Source organism: Felis catus, chromosome C1 (genome assembly GCF_018350175.1).
Source record: "Felis catus isolate Fca126 chromosome C1, F.catus_Fca126_mat1.0, whole genome shotgun sequence".
Classification (NCBI taxonomy): Eukaryota; Metazoa; Chordata; class Mammalia; order Carnivora; family Felidae; genus Felis; species Felis catus.
Window position 1 is genome coordinate 131,889,562 of NC_058375.1, and position 25,163 is coordinate 131,914,724.

The 25,163-nt window shown below is 35.0% G+C and overlaps 1 protein-coding gene across 1 annotated transcript in view; it reads right to left on the minus strand.

Annotated features, from left to right (window-relative positions):
- The window catches only part of LRP1B (LDL receptor related protein 1B), a 1,940,511-nt gene that overhangs the window by 438,005 nt on the left and 1,477,343 nt on the right, over positions 1-25,163 (minus strand). The window contains exons 40-43 of the mRNA XM_023259298.2: positions 22,001-22,127; positions 21,713-21,864; positions 21,292-21,416; positions 19,371-19,742 (exon numbers count right to left, since the gene is read on the minus strand). Of these exons, the coding sequence (XP_023115066.2) occupies positions 19,371-19,742; positions 21,292-21,416; positions 21,713-21,864; positions 22,001-22,127 (776 nt within the window). The remainder of the gene's footprint in view (positions 1-19,370; positions 19,743-21,291; positions 21,417-21,712; positions 21,865-22,000; positions 22,128-25,163) is intronic.

Below are 25,163 nucleotides of genomic sequence, written 5' to 3' on the forward strand. Positions count from 1 at the left end.
AAATATAGTTGCATTTTTGAAGTACCGGGGGCTTAAGTTTTCAAAATATGAATTTGGAGGTGGAAGGGGAACAGTTTGGTTCATAACACACATCATTAAAAGAAGCTTAATTTTTTGTTCATTGGTCTGGTCAGAACCCGAGTAGAGTTACTTCACGAGCAGATTTGGGGCTATCATTTTCCTCAGCATCTTCATACTTTGGAATGAAAATGAACTGATAATTTTGAACTTTGATGCTCTGATACTCATTTTTCCTTACCAATAAGAGAATGAAGTTCAAAATAATTAGCACATTTAGTGTTTCAGGAATCAAGGGGGAAGAAAAAGTCAGGACCCTTCCACGTTGTGACTTTGTCAAAGCAGCAAGAAACTTTCTCAGGTGGCTGCTTCAGGATGAGTTTTAAGATTCACGTTACAATCAAAGATTCACCTTTACAATAAAAAAGTGCTGGTTCTTGACTGGAATAGTTTGGGCCAGGCACTGTGGCAAGCACCCTGTTGTCACTGTTTTCATTAATCCTCAAACTGTTAGTTGGTGCTGATAGCTTCCCGAATTTTCAGTTAGAGCTTAAACAGACCGTAACACAATGGTGAACAGGATCTGTACTTGAATCCAAGTCTCACTTATTTGAAAGCTCATTCTTTTAATCTTAGCAGAATACTACCTTGCCAAAGATCTCTAGGTGTCAATGAACAAAATGATGATGAGGACTAAATAATGTGACCCAGAACTTGATTACCAAAGTGAATAAGACAAATCTCTAAAAACCTGATTTTGTGATGGCAATGAATAAGATTTGAAATCCATATCTGAACCTTTAAATATGATTTGTACTCTTTTGCAGAAAGTATTAAAACTCCCACAATCATGCAAATGACTACTGATTGTATGGAACTTAAATGGCAGCACTTCACAAAAAGGTTTGCTACATTAAATACATGTGTAAAGCTAAGCTACATTGGTCATGAGAAAATATGACTCTATAACGTTGATCTATCAGCAGCATTCTAGCATTCTTCAACAAAGTGTTACCCCATTCATGATGGCTAGCAAAGAGAAGACATATTTTGTTTATGGTTCATGTTTTTTCAATGCTAACAATTTTTGCCAGTATTATATATAAATTGCATTATTTCTGATTTTCCAAATGAAGAGTACTCAAGAAACGTCCCCATAACATATTTAGCATATATTAAATGCACAATAAATATTTTTGGAATAAATGAAATAGTTAAAGCAAAAGAAAAAATCAATAAAGAAGCATCATCTATTAAGTTATGCACACCTAAATTCAAAAGAGTAACAGCTCATGTTAATAAAGGATATTTTCATAGCAGTGAAATAAAGCACTCCAGTATTTTCTGTGAAGAAATAAATATGATTTCTATGGATTTCTAAAACTGATGTAAAGCCCTTGCGCTAAAGAGTAGAGTGCAAGGAAAGAAATTCTATTAGTTATGAAATGATAGAGCCTTTAATATTTCATTTCAAATGAGACTAAGCAGACTCTGTTCTTGGTAGGTACTAAAAAAGAATATTTGACAAATTGAATTAAATAAGGCAAGAATAAAAACGATAATTTAACATTAGAGTCTATAAGGAAGTGATAATTTCAGATTGCAATATTATCTTGTGCAAAAGTATTATACTACTTGACAACTACTGTGATTCAGTCTCCTCGGTTGAAGATAAGAAAATATTAAGTTTAGGCAAAGCTCATCTTATATTAGGATGATTCAAATCCAGACACTCAATTCATTTCCAGCTTTACTACCAAACCAATCACTTTTTCAAGGAACTCAATCACAAAGAAAAAAGGACCACTTACTGTGTACTCACCAAGTAAGGTAGTTGTGTATATTCAATTCATATGCTACGTACAAGAAATGTTTTAATGGGGAAAACAAGAATGGCATATGTGGACATAACTGTAAACCATATTAAGTCACTTCTATTTTAAGAAACCATCTGTCACCAGGTGATTTTAAAGTAAGATAGATGTTTGTTGTCTTAATACTATTCTCAGAAAATATTAATAACCTGATGCATATGCAAAAGCCATTGACTTGCCCTTATGTTATCGGTCAGAGTTCCATTAGAATGCAACAAAACTGTCAGTTTAGACCATCTATTCCACACAGTCCCTTAATCATCCCAATTGGCAGAGACTTCATTTTACTCTGAGTGCCTATAAAATTTCTGCTTAGACTCATACCACCCTTGTGTCATACAAACTTGTTATTTCTACTGGTAAAATTTCCACTACTACCTTGCTGATTCCACAAGGGCAAGAATCTTGATTTTCAAAGAGCATAGTTTTTTCTTTGGTGAGTATTCACTGGTTGTTTACTAAGTAAGCAACTCTACAGTTAGTGTCAGAATGCCCCCAAAGGCGTTTGCAATAGCAATCAATGCAGTATCCTGAGGACCTACAATAGGCCTGGGGAGAGATATACTCATGTACAAGGTACAGTGTCTGCTATAATACAACAAAGCAGCTATTTTAATAATAATAATAATAATAATAATAATAATAATAATAATGGTTGCATACTGTAGAAAGTATGAAAGACATGCTTCTGTCTGGATTGAAACAAGTGAGGGTGTGTGTGTGTGAGTGTGTGTGTGTGTGTGTGTGTGTGGCATGTGGGTATTGAGAAAGAGTTAAACTGGAACTGCAATGTGAACATAAGTTAACCAAGTGAAATATAGGTAAGGAAACGCACATTCAAATTTATCTAGAGGCAAGAGAGAGAATGATCTACTCAGTACATGTGACTGTTTAGCAGAGTTGACAATAAAGCTAACAGAATGGTATAATTTGGATATATATTTCAGAATAGAGATCTATCCTCCCTTATCTCTGAATCTGTGTAGTTCATATATTAAACTATATAGAAAGAAAATCCTGAATTACAGGATGTAGAAAACTAATGCATTGCTTTATACTTCCCATAGTTTAAATAACCCCTTTGGCATTACTTCCTATTCAGAATGATAGACTGTGTTATGTAATTTGCTAATACAATCTGAATTTTGCTGCTTTCCAATTTGTTCCCTTGTCCTGTGAGTATATTTAATAATAGCAATGCAGGTAATTCACAGAGTGAGGAAAATGTTATAGAATTTACACCATAAGTTATAAATAAGTGTCTAATACTATATAAAAGATTTTTAATCAATTATTGAATTTGGCTTATTTGTAAAAATACATGGTTCATGCCATTCTGGTGAAAAATTTCTTGGGAAATTATGCTTCTTTTTTTATTAATTCTGAAACAAATGTTCATTTTCTCATTGAACTCTGTTCTCTACTTAACACTGGCAGAGTACGAAGGTTATTGCTGATGTCTTTCAAATGTGGATTAAATTAATCTCATTTCCCCTTTTCATCCACAAAACTAACAGGAACTTTTACAGATATCAACTGTTTCAGACTTAAGTACCTCTGTCATCTCAAGTAGGAAGGTTATCATCAGATGACCCGCCTTGTCAATCCTGACCCCATGTCTAGCCCATGCAAATCCCAGGGTTTTGTGAATATAGCAAAAACACAGAACTTTACACTCTACAAACCTACAAAGGTTTTGCCATTTCAGACTCCCATGGATTAATTATAAATTCTGTTCTTAGCCATCACTTTACACATATAGGTTTCTAAGCAACATTATCCTGCAGGTTCAAAAGGGAGAAGGCAAAAAGGAACTTATGAAAATGCTTTATTACACAACACAGTCATTCTTGTATATCTGATGCATATTTATATTTGCCAATATTCCTTTCTATTTTTTTTCAGGTTTGATTTGTCTTGGCACTCAACCAAACATAAGTTACCAGTAGAATTCAAGTTGCAGAGGGTGGGAAATAGAGAAGAATTTGAATCTTTGGAAAATCAAATGCTTCTAACAATAGAATTCATTCTGTCATCTTGAATATATCACTTTCTATTATTTTTTTTCATATCCACCCCCAAAAGTAGCACTTTTGCTACTCGTATAAGCATATTCTATTACTATAGCACAAGCACCTTCTGTCATGTAATTTCAAGACAAAAACTCTGACAATGTCCAGAACATGCAAGAGTCCAGTGTATAAGCCCAGTAAACACTGTGAGGTGATTAAAGAACTTTGGAGACCTATGTCCTTTTCACCCATAGAGGTCCTCTCCTTATGGACCCTCTAATTTCTTTATTCATAGTATTTGAAACTTTGAAGAGAGAAATCACCTATGTACTTCAAAATCTTTGTATATTACTGTGGCCATTTTGCATGCTGGCTGGATTCTACTAACTTATAATAATGAAGCTTTAAAAAAATTTTTTTTACAAGTTTATTTATTTATTTTGAGACAGAGAAAGCATGAGCAGGGGAGGGCCAGAGAGAGATGGAGACAGAATCCCAAGTAGGCTACACACTCAGCACTGAGCCCGATGTGAAGCTCTATCCCATGAACTGTGAGATCATGACCTGAGTTGAAATCAAGAATTGGATGCTCAATTGACTGAGCCACCCAGGTGCCTCATAATAATGAAGTTTTAAAAAAAATGAATCAGTTAAGGAAAATGAAAACAAACACTCATAATGGTTTATGTTAATTGAGTGCTGACTAAATACTAGACTCTGTTCTAAGCAAGAAATATTAATTCACTGAATCTCATCAACCCTCTGAGATTGCTACTAGCATTATCCCTATTTCTCAAAGAGGAAAATGAGGCAAGGAGAGGTAAATAATTTCCTGAGGATGCAGCCTGTAAGTGGTGAAAAGCAAGGAAGGGGCCAGGCTGAATTCAGCTAGATATTCTGGCTCTAGAATCGTTAGAAACTCTGCTTTTAACCAATATCCTATACTGCCTTTTCCACTTTTTCACAGAAATTTAAGTCTCCAATCTCCCTCCTTCTGCTAATCTCAAGTCCAACTAGGCAAGCAATTGAAGTCACAGAATTCCTTTTACTCTGCAAATGAAGTTTTCAAACAAGTCCTTTAACAACCTAATTTTATGGCTAACACATAACCAATTCACAATAAAGCTAGTTATTTTTATGATCTACCAAGTGATGAGTACTGTTTTAGATTACAAAGGGTATAGAAAAGAATATATGCAATAGACCCTTCCTAGGAGAACTTGACATTTCTTTGGAGAGATCATATAGACAAAAATGAAACAAAGGAAGTCCATAGGGTAATAACTAAGGAGGTGATAAGGATGTGAAGCACACATGGCAAGTCCTGAATGTTTTTCAAAAGAAGGAAATCACTGTGGACTGCAGTTCTAGGGGAAAAAATGCATTCCTTAAACTGTATGGAGGGATTTGAGCTGAATTATAAAGATTCTCCAAAATAAAGACCATTTGAAAGGCTACAATGTCTCTTTCATTGTAATGTAACCACATAAGTAAAGATGTGGAATTTGAAAAAGAATATGGTGTATTCATGAGACAAAAAATGTTGTGAACAGGACTGGACTAAAGGGTAAATTTGACATAGAGATTTCTGGTGACATGGATCACCTAGATTGAGATTATACCTAGAAAGGAGGTAATGGATTATACTTTGAGATGCAGAAAATAGGGAATCAATCAGTGTTTTAAGGAGGAACTCAATGAAAGCATTTTGTGCATGATATGTAGAAACTTCTAGAAAATCAAGGCAGAAAAAGGATAGAAACATGGCCTATGATGATGACAGTGCTTAAGAAAAAATACTCAATGTAAATGATTAGGGGGTAGAGGAACAGAGATAGTTAATAATTGCGAGGTTAGATTCTAACTGGTTTTAAAAAAGTAATAATTTCACTAACAATAAAAATAGGAGAGGTTCTCATTTTTAGGCTGGCAACTGACTTTGGTATGTTAAGTTATGAGCTGACATTAAGAATATTAAAGGGAATTTTCATGCTCTTCTTGTAGTGAGGAGATAAACTGGCAAATTTGGAGTCGGGGTAATATTAAATAATGAGAGTACCAGTATGAATCATCACAATGATTGAGCTCTTTAAAAGGGAAAATATACCCATGAGTAGGGAGAAAGTTTCTGCAGGAACTGCACCTCTACATTCAGAAACCGAAAACATAGAAAGCAGCATTTGATGGTTTAGGAAAGTGATAGGGACACCAATACATGACTTATCTCTTAGTCCAGGTTTAGGAAAAAAAATGAGAATGGTCAATAGAGAAGTAATGGAAGTGTGCAGTGGAAATGTAGGATAATAATTATAATGCGGATAAAGATAGTAAAACAGGTTAACAGATACGTTAGAATAGGCTGGATGTAGTGTAATCAGATTGTGTTCAGAAAGAGAAGAAACACTATGTCCCAGAAGCAATCAGACCCAGGCTGTTGTCAACTTAATAGTGGAAAGTGAAAACAAAGAACAAGGTCAAAACGTGTTATCAAAAATTATGGGGAGATTTTTAAGTGTGTTAAGGCATGCATTGAGGCATAAAAATGCCATGGCTGTAAAGAAAGATTGTCTAAGAGGAAAGCAAAAGAAGAAGAAAGACCATTGAGTGTAAATTGCCTAAGGAAATGAAAGGAACCATGGTATCTGGTTGGAGGAGAATACTGGTTAACACTTAGCTTTATCAACATGTCAGTAAAACATAGAACTATACACTGAAAATTCTACTTTGTAGAAACCTTTTTTTTTTGAAAAATTTTTTAATGTTTATTTACTTTTGAGAGTGAGAGAGAGACAGAGTATGAGGGGGGAGGGGCAGAGAGAGGGAGACAGAATCTGAAGAAGGCTCCAGGCTCTGAGCTGTCAGCACAGAGCCTGACGCAGGGCTTGAACTCATGGACCATGAGATCATGACCTGAGCTGAACACGGATGACCAACTGACTGAGCCACCTAGGTACCCATACTTTGTAGAAATCTTAAAAATTTAATGAGGGGGTGCCTACATGGCTGGTCACTTAAGCATCTAACTTCGGCTTAGGTCATGATCTCACAGTCCGTGAGTTCAGGCCCCGTGTTGGGCTCTGTGCTGACAGCTCAGAGCCTGGAGTCTGCTTCAGATTCTGTCTCCCAATCTCTCTGTCCCTCCCCCACTCGCACTCTGTCTCTCTGTCTCTCTTAAAAAAATAAACATTAAAAATGTTTTTAAACTTAATGAGGTTTGCAACATCATCATTAATTTGAATATGTCATGAAGTATTATTGAGTCTGCTACTCTGCAAGAGTGATAATCTAAGCCATTTACTGCATTTTCATAGGTGTTGCAAATAAGGCTAGCAATGAAAAATTTTGGAATTTATGTCTTTACTTATGTCATTTTTAAAGCTTTAAAATTCTATGAAGAAAAATATGTACCTGAATTTCTGTCATAAGAAATCTATATTCACATAATGGTTTGTTTTAGTATAAATTCTTTTAACATTTTCTCTCTCAACATTTTTAACCATATATGCTATACTAAAAAGATCAGAATGGCAAGCTGAATATGCAAATAATACTTCTTGATTTCTGGTAAATTTTGTTTACTTTTGTATTATAAGCAAAACGAAATGAGCACATTTTAATGTGTACATGAAATTGAAATATCTTCCCTTTCAAATAATTATAGGTAACTTTACTCCTACAAATTATAATCATCTTTCAAGAGGAACCCTGATTCACTTGTGACCATGCCTATTTCTGCAGGTGCTCTATTGTTTCCTTAGGAATTTTGAATTCATCAACCAGTCCCTCAAAGTGTTACTTATAATTCACCATACATTGATTTCATCTGCTGAATTCATACCATAAACCTCTCAAGAGGAAAGAAAAGTTCTAATACGTATACTTTTATTGCTTCCTATGAAAAACGCCTCTTCTTTTTTTTTAGTGTTTATTTTTGAGGTGGGGGAGGTGCAGAGACAGAGGGAGACACAGAATCCCTCCAGGCTCCAGAAGCAGGCTCCAGGCTCTGAGCTGTCAGCATAGAGCCTGACATGGGGCTCAAACTCACACACCGTGAAATCATGACCTGAGCCGAGGTTGGACGCTTAACTAAGCTACCCAGGCGCCCCAAAATATTCCTCTTCTAACACTACATCACAGATTTCTTTTTCCCTAGGTGCCATTTACAACTTTCTCATTCAAGTCAAAACTACAAATATTTCTTCTCTTTCAAACAAATAAATAAACAAGTAAATAAATTTTTCAGTCACGTTGCTTACACAGAGATGTGGGACAATTAAAGCGACTTAATAATAACTAATCACAAGGGACTTATAAAAAAATGAGCATTATTTGAGCTACATATAAACAAGTTTATACTCTTGAAAGTGACAAAATCAATTCAGTGTCATAAAATACACTAACCCATAGTTTTGTTCTATCTTTTTCTCAATAGATAATCCTTTCCTATCTCATTTTATTTCTTCACCATAAAAGATATATTGATTTCTAGGTCCTAGATAAAGCCAGATATTATTGTCATCGTCCACTATTGGTTGTCAAGAAACATTATATAACAGATAAAACAGAAAAGAGTTTTAAAAAATAGGCCAAATTTCATTATATTATTCAGGAGGTTCTGGAGATAAGCTAATAATCACTTATACAACTGTGCTGATTACAGAAGTTGCAAGTTCTCCTCCTCCATGTATGTGTGTAGCCCCTTTGCAGTTCCACCCATCAGTATGACTCTATTTCCCCATCCTCTGAATCTGGACTTGGCTGTGAATTTCCTTGACCAACGAGACATCAGTACATATGGCTTGTAAAATATTTGTGCATTGAGGTCAGCCATTTCCTAGAACCACAAGACCATCCCAAGCTAGCCTGCTGAATAACAGAGAGACTAGTGGCCCAAAATCCAGAATACAGCATGCCAACTGCTGGACATATGAGGGAAGCCGTCCTAGATCATCCAGCTGCCATCTGATCTGAGGCTGACCAGAGATCAGAAGAATCATCAGCCAATCATAGAATAGTGGGATAAATAAGCAGTTGTTATTTAAAGACACTGAATTCTGGGATGGTTTGTTATTAATCAAAGCTAATTGATATACACAAATCTCTACTCCTAGAATAGGGATTAAAAAATAAATAAATGTAATTAAGTTTAAACTTACATTTAATACAGAAATGACTCTGATCCAGGATGTTTTAAGTTTATTTATTTATTTTGAGAGAGAGAGAGAGAGAGAGAGAGCAAGAAACCCAAGCAGGCTCTGTACTATCAGTGTAGAACCCGATGTGGGGCTTGAACCAACAAGCCGTGAGATCATGAGCTGAGCCTGATAAGTCGGACGCTTAACTGACTGACCCATCTATCCCTGATCCCTCTGATCAAGGATTATTAATCTCAGTATCTACTCACTCACCTACTGAGAATTCATTTGGTAGTGATCCTATATTGGGATGTTAATTCATATGTGAATCACTATTTCCCAAGTCCACCTAGTATCTTTTTAAGTGTGATATCCTATGGCAGATTCACGAGATTGCCAGTTTCCTCTTATTCCTTCCCTCTATTCCTAATCAAAATCATAAACTATAACAGCTTGAGGGCCCACTATAGATTTCAAAGTTCAAGTTTTATAATAAGCAAAGGTCCTCTCTTCCACATTGGCATGATCCAGCATGTTTCTAATTCTGCAAACAGAATCTTTGTCAGACCAACTAATACGATCTAACTAGGGAAGTCCACTGAGCCTGAGTACGTTTACAGAAAACTTTTCAGCTTCCTATTTTATTAAGACTGACTTCTCAACAGAAAAATGTTAGTATTGCCTTCTACTCCATCTATTGCCGTCAGCTATTCTGACACATTCACGAAAAATTGGGAAGCTCTGACTCTATGAATAATCCTAATACTGATAACTGAGTGCTCCTGAGGTCCCCTGTCCCTTCACTGCCTCCAAGATCTGGACCACACATAATATTGACCCTACAGAACTTCAGGGATATGTTCTACACATGACTCAGAATTTTTCTGTCTCTAACATAATGTTCCTCATGAATTTTTCTGCTCCTCATATTAAGGAGCTTCTGCCTGTGGTTCCAATGTCTCTTATTCAGATATGCCAGTGCCCTATAGGGATCTGGTCTTGATCAAAATTGTAGGGTAAAATACATTTAGGACCATCATGCCTATGAAGGGGATCAGAATATGCCACCCCAAATTATACTACTATCACATAAGGATTATTGTGAGCTGAAGGCAACTGAGAAACAGTGGATACAGGAAAAGCTTGCTACCCTCCCCCTATCTACTTAATAACAGGACATAAATTTTCCTTCATGAAGGTATCCCCTCCATGATTCTAGGGCAGGAAGAACTATCATTATCACAGGAGTTGGAGATAGCACCGAAATGAGTCAACATAAACAACATCTTACTAAAAAAAACATTATCTTCCATTAGTTTCCCCCATATATTTATCCTCCCACAATTTACTTTCCCTAGAAGCCTTAATTCCTTTTTTTTGTGGTTGTTTTTTGTTGTTGTCATTTAGCTACATCTCTGCAATTGATCACCCTTTGTTAAAATGGTATATAAACCCCTGACTCTGTTTCTTTAGGTCTTTACTTCTTTTCTGTGAAGTCCTTCATGTACTCATAAAAAATTAACATTACATAAAAATTTTATGCCTTCTTTTTTTCATGATAAGCTGTTTTCTATGAGTTGAATTCACATTTCACTGACAAAATCCCAAGAGGATATAGTAAAAATTGTTTCCTCCCCAACCTGACATAGGCCATCTTCTTGGAGAGAGTCAAATATTTTAAGAAATTATGAATTCATGGAAGCCATACTGAGCACCAATTTACATCCTGCAACTTAATGAGGAGGAAATCCCATGTTCTCTTCTTCTCTGCACTAATCATGATTAACTCTAGATTTTGCTCTCCGTAATCAATCATGTTATTCTCTGTCTTCCATTGGAGCATAAAAATTATCCCTTGCCTCAGCACTTGCTGACTCCCTACACAGAACATTCATCCTTCATTATTACCTGTTTCTTAACCTTTGTAATTTCAATGTACAATAAAACAATGCTCCTTTATGTATTTCCAACATTTGCAATTATCTTAATAGGTAATCTGAAAATTGCTGCAAGCTAATAAATATGAGTGAAAGTATTTATTTTATAAAATCTGAAAAAGTTGAGTAGCTAAGATCCCCACATTTTGAGAATGAATTTTTATATGATATATACCAAGCAAATAAAAAATAAATACTTTTTAACAGCTGACAGTTTTTTTTAGCCTTTGAAATTGCAAATAGAAAAATTAACATAAAATGGGGCACCTGGGTGGGTCATTGGTTGAGCATTCAACTCTTGCTATCAGCTCAGGTAGTCATCTCACAGTCGTGAGACTGAGCCCAGTGTCAGGCTCCAGGCTGAGTATGGAGCCTGCTTGGGACTCTCTCTCTCCCTCTCTCCCCCATCCCTGCTCCTTCTCTCTCTCTCTCTCTCTCTCTCTCTCTCTCTCTCTCTCTCTCTCTCTCAAAATAAATATAGAAACATTTAAAACAAAAAAGAAAAATTAACATAATCAAATGAATGTTTAGGCACTCATAAAAGGATATGGAACTAGCTCATTTAAAAGAAATAAAAAAGGGGCACCTGGGTGGCTCAGTCGGTTGTGTCGGCTTCAGCTCAGGTCATGATCACACAGTTTGTGGGTTCGAGCCCCATATCAGGCTCTGTGCTGACAGCTCAGAGCCTGGAGCCTGCTTTGGTTTCTGTGTCTCCTTTGCTCTCTACCCCTCCCCTGCTCATGTTCACGCCCCCCCTCCCCAAAATAAATATTTAAAAAAATTTTTAAAAAATAAAGGAAAAAGATATTTCCAATAAAATATAGTTTAAAAGCAAGGCATATTACCACCAGTAGTCTTGAAAAAAACTATATATATATATATATATATATATATATATATATATATATATATATATATATATATATATATAAAAGCATTATGAAGGAAGAGGGTTCAGGATGGTATTGTAGGAAAACCCTGAACTCACCTCCTCCCGGGACACAACAAAATTACAGCTAGTTATGAAATCATTTTTCTCTGATAAGGACCTGAGAACTAGATGAATAGCACCTACACACACACACACACACACACACACACACACACACACACACACAAGATGCATTGAGAAGAGTAAGAGTGGCAGAAAAACCACATCCTCTGGGACCCTAACCCAGCAGTGAGGTTACTTCCCAATCACAATGATGATGCCCAAAATACAGAACACTTCCCCAAGGAGTGAATAAATTATGTCCTTCATCAGGAACTCTGACCCTGGGGGCTATCACCAGAAAGATAAGCCCCTAAAATGTCTGGTTTTAAAAATCAATGAGGATTAAGATGAGTAGAATCACAGAATTACAGGAGAGGGAGATCTGACTCTTAAAGGAGTTGCAAGAAAAGCCACTCACCCCGAGAATCTGGGCAAAACAGATTGAAAATTGCCTAGACCATAAGTGAGAGAGACCCACTTACTAATTTAAAGTCGCTGCTGGAGACAGAGGAAACTGTAGGGACTTTATCCAGGGACAAAAGCCCTGAAAGATTCCACTTTTGAAATTTCATCATAACTTGCTGTTGACAGAGTCGACAGGCACTATTTTTGGTGCTCTACCTCTAGCCTGCTAGCACCGGAGGGAATGCTCTGCCTACCCAGTGCTGTAACCAGTGTGGGCAAGTTTGCATGGCAATTAACCCCATGGAGACACCAAACCACAACTGGGAGGGATGCAATTCTTGAGCCCTTTAGCTAAGGAGACAAGATGCAAGGGCAGGGTGAGCACCCTGAACTACAACTAGGATAGGCAGGTGCTCCAGCCACGCCCGTTCTGCTCAGCAGTCAAGCTGTAATGGGCCGGGCGATGCCCACCCAGCAGACACACTGGAGAAGTGACCATGCCAGGAGTGCCATAGGTCCTGCACTTCTCACAGTAGCCTACCCACAACAGGGCTGGGCCAGGGCCCAGAGACCTGCTCACCCCACACAGAGAAGGAAAGCAACTGAGAAGGATCAGCACCCTCAGCCCAGCAGCCCTTCACAGCAGCTGCAGCCCTATCACTGCTTTTGATATCTGTAAATACTTCATCATGTTGCCATTAAGTTTTTTTTTCTTTTTATATGTGGTAAAAGATGTAACAAGACGAAATGCATTATTCCAGAATCATTAAAATGCAATACCAAGACAAAAATGAACTTTGCATCTCATTTGTATATACTTGTGTACCAGTAACTCTTTTGGGGGAGGGAATTGTTTTGCTTTGTTTGTTGTTTTTATTTTCTGGTCTGGCAAATCAAACTATAAATTCTCCTACAAAACTTCAAGAGAGGATTGCAATGGTTAAACAAATTAGCAACTTCTTAGTGGGGATCGGGTGGTGTAAGGAGGGTATTTAGAGAAGTTTATGTGAATTATCCACGTAAACTAATCTTAATTTTTAAATTCTAGTCTGACCTTAATACACTACCTCATATCTGTAATTATTATAATTATTTCTGATTGTTTAACAACTCTAACACATATTCTAAAAATAATTTAGAGGATAATTATCTTAAATAATCCACAAATGTATCACAAATACAGTAACACAAAGTTTTAAATAAAATTAGGCTTGATTGTAAGTTTTGTGCATACCCCTTTTTTTTTAATTTTTTTTCAACGTCTATTTATTTTTGGGACAGAGAGAGACAGAGCATGAACGGGGGAGGGGCAGAGAGAGAGGGAGACATAGAATCGGAAACAGGCTCCAGGCTCCGAGCCATCAGCCCAGAGCCCAACGCGGGGCTCGAACTCACGGACCGCGAGATCGTGACCTGGCTGAAGTCAGACGCTTAGCCGACTGCGCCACCCAGGCGCCCCATGTGCATACCCTTTCTTATAAAACCTCCACACACACAAAAAACTATGATTTGGTTTCCCATTTCGGAGGTGAGGAAACTGACAGTATCACATAGTAAATAAACAGCAAAGTGGGATCTGAATCCCAACTTGACTGATTTCCAACTCCCAGCTATTTTGTTTCACTTCTTCCATGTGCCTTAACACTTTCAGCCACGAAAATGCTACTGGTTTTAATTGCTTTGATTTTAGGAGGCAGGAGTAGAATGGTTTGGTTGCATGTACACTTTAATATGCTTTCAGTTTCATTTACCACTGTTCTAAAAGGATCTATACTCTGAAGTCATCTTAGCCTTCAGACATGACCATTGAACTTTACTGAACATAGCACAGCCAGACTTATCATCATAAAACAAAAGCCTAGTGTATGTACACCTTATAACACAAATGTTTTCCCTTCATCTACTAATAAAACCAAAACTACTTATCTTGGATATTAGTACATCAGTGTTCATTGCAGCATTTCTACAATAGTCAAAAAGTAGAAAGAAATCAAGTGTCTGCAAACGAAATGAAAAGATAAACAAAATGTGGTTTATATATACAATAAAAGATTATTCAGGTACAAAAAGAGGAATGAATTTGATTCATGCTGTAACATGAATGAACCTTGAAAACATTATGCTAAGTGACATAAGCCACATACATAAGGTAAAATATTGTGTCATTACACTAGCATGAAATACATAAAATAGGCAGATTTATAAAGAAAGAAAGCAGATCAAAGGTTACCAGGGGCTATGGGGAAAAGGAATGGGGAGTAACTTTTAAACAGAATTTTATTTGAAGTGATAAAAAGATTTTGGAAATGGTCATGATGATTGCACAATATTAAGAATCTAATTGCACTGAATTGTACAATTAAAAATAGTTGAAATGGCGAATTTTATTATATATGTATTATATATTATGCATAATATATATTACCAATTTAAAAAATTAAAAATGTAATGTAATACACCAAAAACTATTCAGTTGTGCACTTTTAATGGGTGAATTGTATGGTGTATAAATTGTATCTCAATAAACTTTTTAAAATGCTTTTGTATTTTTATTTATTTATTTTTTTAATGTTTATTTTTGGAAGAAAGACAGCACAAGCTGGGTAGGGGCAGAGAAAGCTGAAGACACAGAATCCAAAGCAGGCTCCAGGCTCCATCAGCAGAGAGCCGATGCGGGTCTCAAACTCACCAACTGTGACATCCTGACCTAAGCTGAAGTCGGATGCTTAACTGACTGACCTGGAACCCCTAAACTTTTTTTAATGCTCCTTATATTGGCAGATCAAATCTTTCATTATTGGCAACCTCCCTAGGACTTTATCTTCATCTCACACCAATTTATGCCATATAATCCACATTCTAATCACACTAAATGATATGTGATTCCTTGTCTACCCTGTCTTTGTACTAAAGATTTTCTGAGCTTGGAGGTTCCTGGGTTGCTCAGTCAGTTAAGCGTCTGACTCTAGGTTTCAGCTCAGGTCATGATTTCACAATTCATGAGTTCAAGCCCCACATCAGGCTCCATGCTGTCAGCAAGGAGCCAGCTTGGGATTCGCTCTCTCCTCTCTCTGCCTCTCCCCAGCTAGCTCTCTCTCTCTCTCAAAATAAATAAATAACCTTTTAAAAAAATAAAAATTTTCTGAACGCTTATTCTAGAAGAGTAGTTTGGAAACTTCTCATTCTGAGAACTTTTACTATCTTAAAAATTGAGGACTTGAAAGAAATTTTGTGTGATTTGCATCATATTTATTTACCATATTAGAAATTTAAACTAAAAATTTTGTTTTAAATATATATTAACCTCTTATAATTTGTAAATTTGTAAAATTTAATTTGTAAATTTCAATTCATCTTGTAAAACACAAATGAATTGACTGCATATTAATATAACTAACACCTTCTAAGAAAATACCTGTATTGTTTAATTTATTTTGTTTAAGGTTTATTTACTTATTTTGAGAAACAGAGTGTGAGAGAGAGGCAGAGAGAAAGGGACAGAAAGAATCCCAAGCAGGCTCTAGGCTCAGTGTGGAGTGTGATGTGGGGCTCAATCTCATGACTGTGAAATCATGACCTGAGCCAAAATCAAGAGTCAGATGTTTAACCAACTGAGCCCCCCAGGCACGCCTGTATTGTTTTAAATGAGAACGGAATACTGTTTTAAAATTTTACAAGTCTGTTTAGTTTCTGGATTACTAGAAGACAGCTAGGTTCACACATCGGCTTCTTTTCCTGTTAGGTTGTTTTAGTTGAAGTATGTGAAGAAAATCCAGCCTCACACAGCTATGAAGTTGGAAGAGAAAGGTGTTTTAGTAGCCTTTCCAGATAATTCTGGATATTCTTTCACACTCTACTAACACATAACAAGTGGTAGTTACTTAAAGCTTAGCTTCAGTGTGGAATCAGAAACCATACTGGTGAACTTTTCATACTCTATCATATTAAAATCCATTGGTCCATCCTACACTTTGAATGGATCATTTACCCATTCATGACTTTTTTTATCATGTCATTTGAAAAATATTGGTTCCCTAAGTTAAGCATATCTGTTGACACATTTCATTGTGCAAAAAAATTAGCTCAATAATACCAACACCCATATCATCAGAAAAGCCTTTAAGCACTGGGAAGTCATCAAGCTTACTGTACTCGATACAAATTCTCCGGAATTGTAACTTTTACATGAAAGCTTGATTTCTATTATTTGCAGCAGATATTGGAAGTCATTTTCCTTGTAGTGACAGACTCATTGTATTCGTTCTTTAGAAAATGTCTGCTACACACCAAGGTTTGAATAACCATAGACTCTATGTTCCTCACTCTTTCAAGTAAAGCATGGTGTTCCTTAAAAGAAGCATGGACCCAGATAATCACACAAATACTTGGTTTCCTTTAGGCAGCCAATGAAGTTCAGAATGCAGCAAAAGTGTCCTATGTGTATTTCATCACATAGACTAATAAAGAGATGTGTACTGTAGGATCAGGATTTAATAAAATAAAAATGTTTTACTCTCTTTAAGGATGTTCTTAAGTGAAACAGGCTTTTTTTTTCTCTGCTATTAAGCAGCATTGAAAAATACAATGACTACTAATACAGTTTAGCGCCATTGCTTTGATTAGCACTAAGTCGTCAGCAGTTTGGCCACCACTGCTTTCACACCATCAATGCAAAGGTCAATTCTGTGGAAAGGCAATTATCTAGTATTATTATGAAAATACTATTGATCTCTTAGACTCCTCAAACACCTATCAGGAGTCCCCAGGAAACCACACTTGAGGACCACAGGTCTAGAATTATTTTTTCTTCCTCTCCTCTTCTACCTGCCCCAGTCTACTAATAGGTTTCTATTGATCTTTTAAGTTTCCTCAACTCAGGTCAGTGGCGTCTTATAGTCTTCCCCAAACAGTTTTTGTTTGTTTGTTTGTTTGTTTGTTTGTTTTTTAATTCTCTAGTCTTTTAGTATCTTGTGGCTTCTACTGAATTTCAATGTTTATTTGCATTCTCTTCTGAAACTGTGGCTTCTAAAGGCCTATGGGCCGGTATTCAACTTTATAACCAGAATACCTGACAAAAATTCTGAAGCATAGAAAATGAATTAATAAGTTAATTAATATATTGTGGATACAATGCAAGCACTTTCAACTCTGAACTGTATCAGTCTAGAAGAAACGGAGGACTAGAGTAGTAGTATAATCTAAACTTCCTATACATATACTGAGTTGATAAATCTCAAATATGTCTGTACTTTAAGATCAATATTGTTACAGTTGCATTATCTCCCTCCCTCTGTCTCTCTCTCTTTTTCAAACACACACACACACACACACACACACACACACACACACACACACCAAAATGGCATATTGGCACGTTCTGTAATTTACAACTGGTATGAAATTATCAATAAGTGTAGTAACCTAGAGAATAAAGAAATGATAATATATATTTATACAAGTATACGTTTGAACTAATTTGGAAAATCTGAGTAAGATTTGAATAAACAAATACTGGCCTAGCAGAATGTTAGGCATTGCATTGTGTGGCAATGTATAATAAGTTTGACCATATTTATACTTACATTTAAATGAGTAAACATATAGTAGATGTTATATTTCACTAGCTATCAGGTATATTAATATAAGCTGACTTTTCTTACAAATTAGATAGTCATAAATTAATAAAAATTATGAAATTATTGTTGAAAACAGTGTGAGACAATAAGCCTTTTCATATACATTTGATGAAAATAGAAACTGGTATGGTCTTTTTGGCAGGAATTTGACCAGCTAAAAATTAAAATAAATACTGATTGATTCTGCAATTCTATTTCTAGGATTCTATGCTAAAGAAATACTCACATGTGTGAATAAAAATATTTATATGCACAAATGTTCATTTTGAGATTGTAGGTAATGATGAAATACCAGAAATAAATGTTTATCAGAACAAAATGATTAGTTTATATTTAGTGTAAAATAGGCACAGGTTTTCAAAAGAATTAGATAGAGTCTTAAATAGGAAATAAAAACTTTTCAAGGTACATATATAAAAAATCTGAATAATGCATATAGTATCATTCAATTTTGTAATTACAAATGAGATACACATTACATGAAAAAAGTTCTGAAGACATGACTGCTGTTATGGGTAAGTAAATGGAATTGATGTTGCAGTGATAAGGCAGAAATTTAGTTTTTAAATCTATTTTACTTGAATACAATTAATTTATGCATTATTTTACAATTTAAAAAGTAATGAAAAGGATTGTCTTCAAGTATAATGAAATTGGAAAAGTGAGGGATATATGAAAATCACACAGAGAGAAAAGCAAGAGGTTATATCAGGAATGTGAAGATCATCCTTGTTGAAAGTTGGATGGCAGGAAAGATGTTTCTCTAAACAATATGAATAACTATACGAATAAACAATACGAATATAAAACAATAAACTACATGAATAACAATATTTTGCTTGAATGAATATGTCCCTTAAAATATAAAAATATTGTAAAATAGTATTTATTTACTGACATTTTCTCAACACTACTATACACACACACACACACACACACAACACACACACACACACACAAATAATAATCTCTGATATTTGTTTGAGAAAATACAATTCACTGAATAAAATTAGGCAGATATTCCTAAAGATATAATTTCACCCAGAAGAAGAAAATAAAATTAGTATAGTTTTATACCGAAAAAAAATTTCCATGAATTTTGATATACATACAAAAAGACACTGTCAAGGATTATATAGAAAGATCCATGATTAGAAACTAATAATCATAATATACATACTGTACATGCTAACGGTTAATTGCTTCTTTGACTTTCAGCAGATCAGATAACATAGGTGCATTATTCTTGAATATAAACTCAAAAAAATTAATTACTACATACAATTACCATTCTAATTTCTCTGCTAATGCAAATGATACTCATTTTCACCAAAGTATTTAAAAAAATATTGTACTTACTTTCAACGATTACTTGTCTGTCTTCCCAGTTATCTTTAATAAGCTGTATATTTCCAAAGTGTGCATCGCTGTAAAAGATTCGGTTGGTACCTTTTCTTCTTTGATTATAGTCAAAAGCCAAGGCTATGACATTCTTAAAATAATGTGGATTTTCATATGGCCTTATTGGTGAATTTAAATTGGTTTCATCAGAAAGATGTATACTTTTTAATATTGTTCTCCCTGAATATAGCAAATAGCCTTCATGCCTTAGGCAAGTAACTCCATCCTCTGCTAAATATCCATGGGCACAAGTGCAAGTTCTCCGAGAATTTCCTCGATAAAGACAAAGTTGCTGGCATCCACCATTGTCCTTTTCACAAACATTGGTCCCTAAACAGGAAAAAAAAGACACACACATATACAAACATATATGTTTGGTTTTTTATTTTGTTTTCAAATGATTTTTCTTTCAGAAAAAAAATGTTTAAAGCAAGCTTCATGCACTGCATGGAGCCCAGTGGAGGGCTTTAACTCACGATCCTGAAATCAAGACCTGAGCTAATAACAAGAGTCACTTAGGGGTGCCTGGGTGGCTCAGTCAGTTAAGTGTCCGACTTTGGCTCAGGTCATGGCCTCATGGTTCGTGCTTCCAGCCCTGCATCAGGCTCTGTGCTGACAGCTCAGAGCCTGAAACCTGCTTCAGATTCTGTCTCCCTTTCTCTCTGCCCCTCCCCTGCTCACACTCTGTGTCACTCTCTCTCTCAAAAATAAATAAACATTAAAAAAAAAAAAGAGTCGCTTAACTGACTGTGCCACTCAGGCAGCCCTCTTACAGAAATATTTTTTAAAATAATGTTGAATAGTCTGTTATTTTTTATTATTATTATTCTTAATACTGGTCAGTAAAAAAGTCAAATACTATAAAATACTGACTTTTTTCACACCAGTTTAAATCTTGGATTTCTGATTTAAAAGACTGCATTCTTCTGCTCTAATTATCATCTAAATGAAAGCATTACATTTTTCTTGTAATCAGCCAGTTAAGTGTATATCTCTTTTTTGAAACTTGATGCTGAGATTGCAATAGGTTTCATGTACTGTAATCTTTGGCACAAATAACAATTTTCTCAAAACATGAACTGAGTTCCCCAACAAACAGTGCACTGCTTTAAAATCTGTGTCTATGAAATATGAAAGCTATCAAAGAAATTTACAGTGCCAATGTACCTAACCTCCTAAGTATATTAAGCATAAGTTTTTACTTCAGTTTTGAGTGACGATGTAATATGCTATCAAGATTGCTCCATACGGCTGATTTTCTTCCATGAATCCATCATCAACTATAAAATTATTATGCATTCCTTTGATGTCAAGAAAATTAATTACAATTTATTTTAATGGATATTAATATGGATATTTAATGACATAAAATGGACACTTAATTGAGGTAAATTAAAAAAAAATCCAAACCACATTTATATCAGTTTCAAAAAACACATTTTAAGGGACTGATGACTTCAGAAATATTTCACACCAATAGCAAACTTCTGAAGCCATATCACTTTATATATTAAAACATAACCCAAAATACGTAGCTTTGGCAACTTTTACTCTCTAATATTCTAATTGTGCTTTGTATTTTTTTGTCGAGTATGTATATTTATAAAGATTTTCTACATTACTTAGCCCAAACCTATACTGAAGGCATGCCAGGCATATAACATGTCCATATAAATACACTGTCTAAGGCAAAACTATCTATGTATGAACTATTGTGTATTCATTTCATTAGACTACTGTATGATTTTTATAGGAAATTAGATGTTTAAAAATACAGTTTTGAGGTTTTGGATTCATATAAGAATCTCTAACTTTGATTAATATTTTTTAAAAAGGAGAGAAATAATGGAAGATATATTTATTTTATAAGAATGCTGACCTTTCTCTCTTACTCGGTTAAAGATTTTAACTTCCTTCAGGTTGACTCCAAGACCTGTTCTCATGGTTACGGTTTCTGTGGCATCATTCTTGTGGCCTCTTCTGATGGACCCGTTGGCATGTGCTCTGACAAAAAGTTGGACATACGTGATCAACAATCTTTAAGTAATTCACATCAAGCCAGTTATTTAAACTGAAGATAACAGATGGCCAAGCAGAAGGGGAAAGAAACCAACTTTAGTCTGTGACATTGAAACGCTTGAGCCTGGAATAGCAAGAGTGCCTGACTTTCTGTGGAAATCACATGGCTTTGTGAGATCCTTTTTGTGCCCTTGCTAGGGAATGGCTAATCCTACAAGGGTAAAGCAACTGGCACTGAAATAACATTTTGAGACTCAAATACTTATGAAAAAATAAATTACCTGTCAGACCAGTAGATGTAAGCCCCAAAGACCGCAACTGAAAACATATCCACATTGCTCCCTGACAGCACCATCTCACGATTCCCTCCAGTCTCAAGGTCAATTCTTTCTATTTTGTCTGTACGAGCATCACACCAGTACAATTTGTTTTCCTAAAGATCGATTGAAAAGTAATGTTACAAGCTGTTTTGGATTAAGTGGTTTATTAAAAAAATAAGAGAACACTAAGAGTGGATTAATGCAAGCTGGCAGTTAATGCGCTTTAAATACTTAAGAAATCCAACACACCTCATAGTCAATGGAGATACCATTTGGCCATGTTATTCCCATGCTTACAAGGATAACCTTCTCGGAGCCATCTAAGCGAGCTTTTCCAATGCAGGGCATCTGTCCCCATTCAGTCCAGAACAAATAGCTGAAATGAAATTGTTGATTTATAGTAATATGCAGATAAATACAAAAAAAACCCATATTATTAACAATAAAGCAGTGACATTCATACCAATAGAACAAAAATAATACATTTTAGAAATCAACATCCATGTGTTTATATTTGTGAAAAAGAATTTTTTTATTTTAAAAAATATTTAACGATTCATAGAAATCACAAGGATGGATTCAAAATCCCTCCAAAATACTTTGCATAGGCTACTCCCTGTCTGAAATGCTCTTCTCCAACCTGTTTGCCTCATTTGCTCTTGTTTCCATTGCAAACATCATTTCCCTCAAAAATTCTTCAGTGTTCTGATTATTTTACCCTATACTCTGCATGGATTAGAGTGAAATTTAGTGTTATAGTTCTTATATTTCTTTACAGTGCTATTTTCATTAATGTTTTTTTGCCCTCATTGGACAATAAGCTCAATGAGGACTGTGATCTTTTCTCATTTTCATCTACTATTATACCTACAGCACTAGGAAATTAGAAAAATTTTAAAATAAAATTAGTGGGAGATAAATATTAATATATATATGAATGCACTATAATTTCAGTTCTGTCCAATTACACTGATAAATGTAACCATTCTAATTTGAATTTTGTAAGTTATCTTGTGAAGCAATCATAAAACATAGATTCATGCAAAAGCAGATATTCCTATTATAGTGATCACGTAATACAAAATGGAACATGGAAGAAAATGAAATACAGAAAGAAAATCCAGAGTATGCTGAAATAAAACATGTCAAAAAACTAAATGTAGAAAAACAGAAGGCATATTATTCATGCTTTCTTTTGCTCATTCGTTCAGCATACATAATATTTATATTACAATACAAAATCCATGCTTTCAGATAAACAGGATCCATTCTTTTGAAATTATGTCCATTGAAGTTTTTATTTAGCTGTCAGGAAACAGCAGTGATTAGAATTTAGAAAAATATGGTAATCATTGATTCATCCTGGCAACAATGAATGCGTATTTTGTGCATATTTGAATACGTATATAGGAGTGATCATACATTAGAAAATGAGGTTGCATATAGAAAAATCAAAGATGTACATTCATATTTTGTATCCACTCAAATGTATTATTTATCCATAAAAAGATACTTAAACTACATAAAAATATATGTATTCCCTTTACGCATATTGTTTTGATTTATTTTAAAAGTTGATTTTTTTTCATGGAAATGCTGTATAAAATAAATGTGCTGGACTTTCACAACCAGATGAAAAAGAAGGTGTGGCTAGAATTCCAAGTATATTAATCCTGAAGAAGCTTTCGTTCATATTTATATGGTCTATAATTAGAAAGGGAAAACTTCGTACAAGAAATCCAACTAGCATTTTATTGGTTAGCTATAGGTTGAAATAGCCATAAAAAATCTATGTTTTCATTAAAGTTAAGATTTTTAAACTTTAATGGAGATTCTCATTGTATTAAAAAAATAAAATAACTGGGAGGCCAAATTTGTTGCTCCATTTAACTTTTTAAGGAAAAAGTTTTAATAATGCTCCTAAAATGACTAATCAATCACTGTGTCAAAATGGCAGGGGGCACAACACTGTGAAGGAGGCATTTTGGGAGCGAAGACAGACAGGTGCTTATTCAGTCTGATTGTTGTCATCTATTTTAACATACTCCAGTTTATTTTTTTTAATTTATTTTTTAATGTTTATTTATTTTTGAGAGACAGAGAGAGACAGAATGTGAGCAGGGGAGGGGCAGAGAGAGAGGGAGACACAGACTCCAAAGTAGGCTCCAGGCTCTGAGCTGTCAGCACAGAGCCTGACGTTGGGCACCGGCTCATGAACGATGAGATCATGGGAGCCGAAGTGGAGAAGCTCACCGGACTGAGCCACCCAGGCACCCCTAACATACTCCAGAGTTTAAATATGAAAGGAAATATGTACAATATCCCTTTTATTTAATAGTAATCTGCTTTCAGATGTACTAAATGAGTAATACAAATATTATTTTAAAAAATAAATAAAAATATTTTGAGTGAACAGAGCAAATCAAATCATTTAACAAATTTAGCTCTGCTTCTCACAGCTATGGAAACTGTGGCTCAGGAAGTCAATCATCCAGTCACACAGCTGGTAAGAAAGGGTCAAAGCCAGGAACTTCACTCAGGCTTTACTAACCCAGGCCTGTGGTGTATTCTCTATGTTGTCTCACAAAATATAAACATAATACAATAATATAATAATCTCATATAAAATGCTACTTTTCCTTAGGTATAAGGAATTAGAACAAAGATCTTCATACTTAAAAAACACAGAACAAGCCATGAAAAAAGCCCTAGTATCAAGAAACCAGTCTCTCATTCTTTTTTTCTCTAGTAGTCCCTTTGCATTTTAAATCTGTATTACTTCCATGCAGGAGGCCTGGATGAATAACAATAAAATTAAGAACTAGAATTACTCAAAATAAAACTATTGTGAGTACAGATTTTACTCAAATTTTCAGTAGTGATTAGGTAAATTATCATTATATATGAAGCCAAATCTGACTACAGGAACCACTTTTATGGCTAAACAATTTATCAACTTAATAAAACTAAAAGATTCTATACCTACTTAAGTTAAGCGACATTTTATGAATTTCAGGAAAAGAGTAATTTATTTTCTCCTTAAACAAAAATTAAAAATAACAAATTGAATAGAATTAGCACCGTGAGAACCTTCAGGGATTATAACTAAATGTAGAGAAAGAACACTAAGCTTATGAAACTGCAGGGAGAAACTTATGAATAATTTAAAATAGTAATTTACATAGATGTACTTGAGATATCTTTAACGAACATAGATTCTTTGTATCTAAGTGTGATTTTTTTCATGAAGGGAATAAATGAAAATCCTTATCACTGGTTTTGAGACCCCACAGAAATTAAGATTCAGTGGCAGCATTACAGACCGATGTCCCCATTTGAGTTCAAAATTTGCTGTAGTGAAATGTTTGTTGAATTGTATGATATAATGAAGGAAACTGCCTTTAGATCCCTA